The sequence below is a fragment of the Otolemur garnettii genome, unplaced genomic scaffold, assembly GCF_000181295.1.
Source record: "Otolemur garnettii isolate 467f Iridium unplaced genomic scaffold, OtoGar3 scaffold00018, whole genome shotgun sequence".
NCBI lineage: Eukaryota > Metazoa > Chordata > Mammalia > Primates > Galagidae > Otolemur > Otolemur garnettii.
In genome coordinates this window covers 24547678-24553552 of record NW_003852413.1, presented here as the reverse complement: position 1 = coordinate 24553552, position 5875 = coordinate 24547678, and the positions used below count along the sequence as shown (strand labels likewise).

The 5875-nt window shown below is 40.2% G+C and overlaps 1 protein-coding gene across 1 annotated transcript in view; it reads right to left on the bottom strand.

Annotated features, from left to right (window-relative positions):
* MED1 (mediator complex subunit 1) overlaps window positions 1-5875 on the bottom strand; it is a 43621-nt gene that overhangs the window by 19496 nt on the left and 18250 nt on the right. Inside the window, exons 7-11 of the mRNA XM_023511256.1 lie at window positions 4717-4788; window positions 3750-3824; window positions 2781-2854; window positions 2320-2409; window positions 184-295 (exon numbers count right to left, since the gene is read on the bottom strand). Of these exons, the coding sequence (XP_023367024.1) occupies window positions 184-295; window positions 2320-2409; window positions 2781-2854; window positions 3750-3824; window positions 4717-4788 (423 nt within the window). The remainder of the gene's footprint in view (window positions 1-183; window positions 296-2319; window positions 2410-2780; window positions 2855-3749; window positions 3825-4716; window positions 4789-5875) is intronic.

Genomic DNA, 5875 nt, shown 5'->3' with positions numbered 1-5875 from the left:
TGGTCCCAGCTACTCGGGAGGCTGAGGCAGGAGACTCACTTGAGCCCAGAAGTTGGAGGTTGCTGTGAGCTACCCAGGGGGATAGCTTGAGGCTCTGTTTCAAAAAAAAAGAAATACTTTTTCCATACGAGGTTTGAAGTTGGAAAAACAGAGTATGCTATTATAAAATTATGTTTAACTTACCATTTATTGTCAACTGGATGTGACCCCATAATTAACGGTGCAATAGGGAGTTTATACATAGCAGATGTTCCTTCTATTGTTACTGATGCATTCATGCCCAAGGATCGAGGAACTGGGAATAAAAAGGAAAGGGTATTCTTCAACGTAATACAAATTGAGGAGATTGCAACATTTAACAGCAAAAAAAAGGTTAATTTCTGCATTACTTGTCAGCCATAATTTGTCAAATACTATAATTTGTATGTAACTTATAAATTCCTACAGTTACCTTTCTAACCAAACAATAACTTTTTCTCAGTAAATAAAACACAAGAAACAAGACAGTCCAAAGAAAAAAAATTTGAAGGCCAATATTACCAGTATTTATGTATTTTCTCCATCTTCAGAATACATTTAAGTAAGATTAGAAATACAGAATAGATTCAATGAGTAAAGTTACAAAGGGACTAAAAGAGCTATTTGACCATTTCTCATTGTCTTTTGGTGTAAAATAACATCCATTACTGTAGTTCTTTAGTAAGTTAACTAAGTTCTTCACTTGTTTTTTAAAGAGATGGGGTCCTGTGCTGCATGTGTATATTGCTAAGGCCGGAGCACAATGACTATTCACAAGGTTAAACAGAGCACACTATAGGACTGACCTCCTGGGTCCAAGCAATCCTCCTGACTTTAGCCACCCTAGTAGCAGGGACTACAGGTATGTGTCACCCAGCCCAGCCTTTTGTGCCTTTAGTATAATGAGTAAATCTGATTACATCAGATCATATGGTTTATATCTCTTGATTCACTCATTTACTTAATTACTCAAAAGTTCTTATTCTTGGTTAGGCACAGTGACTCATGCCTATAATCATTCTTAGCACTCTGGAAGGCCAAGGCAGGAAGCTCTAGAGCTCAGGAATTCAAAAACCAGCCTGAGCAAAAGCAAGACTCTGTCTCTACTAAAAACAAAAGGCTTGGCGCCCATAGCTCAGCAGTTAGTTACACTGGGGCTGGCAGGTTTGAAACCAGTCCAGGCCTGCTTGACAACTACAACAAAAAAATAATACCCAGGCATTGTGGCAGGTACCCATAGTCCCAGCTATTTGGGAGGCTGAGGCAAGAGAACTGCTCAAGCCCAAGAGTTTGAGGTTACTGTGAGCTGTGATGCCTAGCACTCTAACAAGGGCAACATAGTGAGACTGTCTCAAATAAAAACAGAAAAAAATTGGGTGGTGCCTGTAGCTCAGTGGGTAGGGTGCCAGACACATACACTGAGACTGGCAGGTTCGAACCTGGCCCAGGCCAGCTAAGACAATAAATGACAACTATAACAAAAAAAATAAACCAGGCATTGTAGTGGGTGCCTCTAGTCCCAGCTACTTGGGAGGCTGAGGCAAGAGAATTGCTTAAGCCCAAGAGTTTAAGGCTGCTATGAGCTGTGACACCACGGCACTCTACTGAGGGTGACATACTAAGACTCTGTCTCCAAAAAAAAAAAAAAAACCCAAAACAGAAAAAATTAGCAAGGCAGGGCGGTATCTATAGCTCAGCAGTTAGGGTACCAGCCCCACATACCGAGAGTGGTGGGTTCCAACCCGGCCCAGGGCCAAATTGCAACAAAAAAATAGCCAGACATTGTGGTGGTGGGCACTTGTAGTCCCAGCTAACTGGGAGGATGAGGCAAGAGAATCACCTAAGCCCAGGAGTTGGAGGTTGCTGTGAGCTGTGTGATGCCATGGCACTCTACAAGGGCGATAAAGTGAGACTCTGTCTCTACCAAAAAAAAAAAAATTAGCAGGGCAATATGGTGTTTGCCTATAGTCCCAGCTACCTTGAAGCCTATGGTCAAATTGCTTGAGCCCAAGAGTCTGAGGTTGCTATGAGCTAGGCTGACCACTCTAGCCTGAAGGACAGAACAAGACTGTCTCAAAAAAATAAAAAATACTTACTCTGTTACGTATGTATGTAGATTGGTATGTGTGTATTGGCATGTGTGTGTGGAAGGTGTTGTGTACAGATGATGTAAATGGTAAGGAAAGGAAACTTATTAAGGAGTAGCAAACCAGAAATTACAGCAAGCTAGGTGTTCAAATTTTTTAAGTATTTCTAGAACACTAAACAAAACTTTCAGTTGCCTTACAAGTGAAGTCTTACCATTATTTTCATGCAAAATGATGGGAGATGTAGTTTTATCATCCAGTAGGTCAGAAGGAGAAGCATAGTATTTAATGTTCATTAAATGACCTATGAAAAGTAAAGCTCATTACTGTATCCTTCTCAGGTAAATAAAAATAAAGGAAAACATTCACATTTCTATAAACCTATATTCAAGAAAATAGTTCAAATATATGAGGATTCATGCTCCAAGGCAGTTTATGAAATCTGACAGGAGATTAAATATTGATTCTGAGAGCAACACTTTACTTCACACAATTGAAAAAAAAAAACTAGGGGAGGGCAGATATTGAAAGCTTAGAAATCTTCATAAAATACACAAATGACTGGTTATTTTCTCATTCTGTTTTCATCTTTATAAAACCAAAGTGAAATTAAAAGCAAAGACCCCTCCACCAAAATTAGACAGTTTGCTAAGCAAGGAAAACAGAATCACATACCCCCACTCCTTGGTGTGAGATAGCCAACACTTCCATGAAGAATCTTATCCAAAGGACCAGCATTAGTTGCTTTCCTGGAAGACAAATAATCTGTGTTTGATTACATTTAATCCCACATGGTCTTGCCATACAGTGTGCTACTGAGTTCAGCAATGAAAAGTCTTTTTTTTTTTTTTGAGACAGAATCTCAAGCTGTCACACTGGGTAGAGTGCTGTGGAGTCACAGCTCATAGCAACCTCAAACTCTTAACGCTTAAGCGATTCTCCTGCCTCAGCCTCCCAAGTAGCTGGGACTACAGATGCCTGCCACAGGTGCCCGGCTATTTGTTGTTGTTGCTGTTGTTGCAGTTGTCATTGTAGCTTTAGCTGGCCTGGGCTGGGTTCAAACCCACCAGCCTCAGTGCATTTCACCGGCGCCCTATCCACCGAGCTATGGGCATCACCGGAAAAGTCTTACAATACTATCCTAACAATTCTGCCTTGTAATTACATGTATAGGACATATATTTCAACTTCAAAGCAAAAGATAATTTCCAGGGCAGAGCCGGTGGCCCAGTAAGTAGGACGCTAGCCCAATATACCAAGGGTGGCAAGTTTGAACCCCGCCCCACCTAAAAACTGTAACAAAAAAAGAAAAAATAGCCAGGTGTTGTGGCAGCCACCTGCAGTCCCAGCTACTCAGGAGGCTGAGGCAAGAGAATCGCCTAAGCCCAAGAACTAGAGGTTGCTGTGAGCTGTGACGCCACAGCTCTCTACTGAGGGTGACAAAGTTGAGAATCTGTCTCTAAGAGAAAAAAGGATTATTTCCAAGTACACAACAGTATGTAATATAGCAAATAAAAATTACAACTAGGCTATATTCATCAGGTGGGAGTCTGGATTTGGCAAGTCTTCAGATAAAATAGGACCCTAATCCCCTGGGAGAAAAAGTTAGAAGGTCATATATAATTGATGCTTTAGCAGTCTTACCAGTACATAATTGCCATTTTAGATAGATCCTGTTCTAAGGACTGGAGAGCCAAGTACATTTTAGTCTTCAGTTTGCTGAAGAGTAGATGAGGAGAAGATGAGTTAAATAGGTGAAACATACACAGTTACATGTGCACACACATTGACATGGAAAGTCTAGAGGGCAACCCTATATGAGAGGCAACTAAAAATTTTGTTTAATCTAAAATATTTCTTTATTTTTTAAGTATTTTTTAAAAAGTAACTATTTTCTGAGACAGACTCTTGGTCTGTTGTCCAGGCTGTAATGCAGTGGCATGATCACAGTTCACAGCAGCCTAGCACTTGGGGCCTCAAAGAATTCTCCTGCCTCAATCTATGGAATACCTGTGATTAGAAGTGCAAGCCAGCACACCCAGGTAATTTTTTTCTTTTTTATAGAGACAGGGTCTTGCTATGTTGCCCAACCTGGTTTCTAACTCTTGGGCTCAAGGAACCCTCTTGCCTCTGCCTCCCACAGTGCTGGGATTACAGGCTTGAGCCACCAACCTAGCCCTAAAAAAAAACTTTAAAACATTAAAAAATATATTAATAGTGATTTTTAATCACTATGAAATCTAATTTGTATCACTATCAAAGCTTATTTTTACCCGTGTTTAAAGAACCCAAGCAGCTTAATAGAATCCCTGGTAGGTTAAAAATAGAAATGATAAGCCAATGGCACAACAACTAATTCCTTTCATCCTAGAAATCAATTTTTTTGATATGGCAAGGATTATATTCTGTCTTCTACCATTATAATTCATTAATGCAGACATTGCCTGTTTAAAATGCCTTTAAAAGACAAAATTGGAAACTGAATTATAGATTGCAATATGAGCAGAAATCAGGAATGAGATATAGCAAAAAGTTGGCAAATTTTTAAGGATAAAATGGCTTATAGATTTATGCTGATGTTTTTCAAACAAAAGAAAAAAAAAATACTTACTTGTCCCCTGGAAGGTTATATAGATTAACAAGGCCCTTGAGGTGCTTAGAAAATTCATCAAAATTTTTTTCCCTAGAGGGTATTCCAAGAAGAGAAAGGAAAAAGAATACAACATACAATTACTACCCAATCTTATAACAAAATGCCAAAAATAATAGCTATATGAAACTAATTTTTAAAATCTGCTTTAATCTTTTTCCTCCAAAGTTTTCCAGTCAAAGTAGCAGAAGAAAAGAATTTTCCTTTCTCTTTCCACCAGATTTTTCGGGAGCAGATGCTAATAAACAGTATAAAAATCAAAAAGGACATCAACCAAAGCACCTGACAATTCACATACTAATGAGCTCTCAAATAAGTAAATCTGGTTTACTTGAGTCACTTTCCTTTTCCTTTACTTTGTTTATTTGTTTAGAGGCAGAGTCTCGTTTCATTGCCTAGACTGGAGTGTAATGGCCTGAACATAGCTCACTGCAACCTCTAACTTTCATACTCCTTAGGCTCAAGTGATCCTCTCCACTCAGCCTCCTGAGTAACTTGGACAACAGGTGCCCTTGGTCGAGTCCTGTGCCATCACAGCACACAGCAACCTCAATCATTAAATAATTTTTTGTGAAAACAGGGTCTCACTGTATTGCCCAGGTTTAGTCTTTTGTGTGTGTGTGTGTGTGTGTGTGTGTGTGAGACTAAGTCTCACTTTGCCACCATTGGTAGAGTGCTGTGGAATCTTAGCTCATAGCAACCTAAAACTCTTAGGCTCAAGTGATTCTCTAGGCCAGGTATGGTGGTTCACGCCTGTAATCCCAGCACTTGGCAGGCCAAGGTAGGTGGATTGCCTGAGCTCACAGTTCGAGACCAGCCTGAGCAAAAGCAAGACCTCTTCTCTAACAAAAAAATAGCCAGGTATTGTTTGTGGTAGGTACCTGTACTCCCAGTTACTTGGGAGGCTGAGGCAAGAGAAACTTAAGCCCAAAAGTTTGAGGGTGCTGTGAGCTGTGACGCCACAGCACTCTGCCCAGGGTGACATAGTGAGACTCTGTCTCAAAAAAGAAAATAACAAAAAAAATTATTCTGGGTCTGCACCTGTCGCTCAAGGGGCTAAGGCACCAGCCACATACACCTGAGCTGGCGGGTTTAAATCCAGCCAGGGCCCGCCAAACAA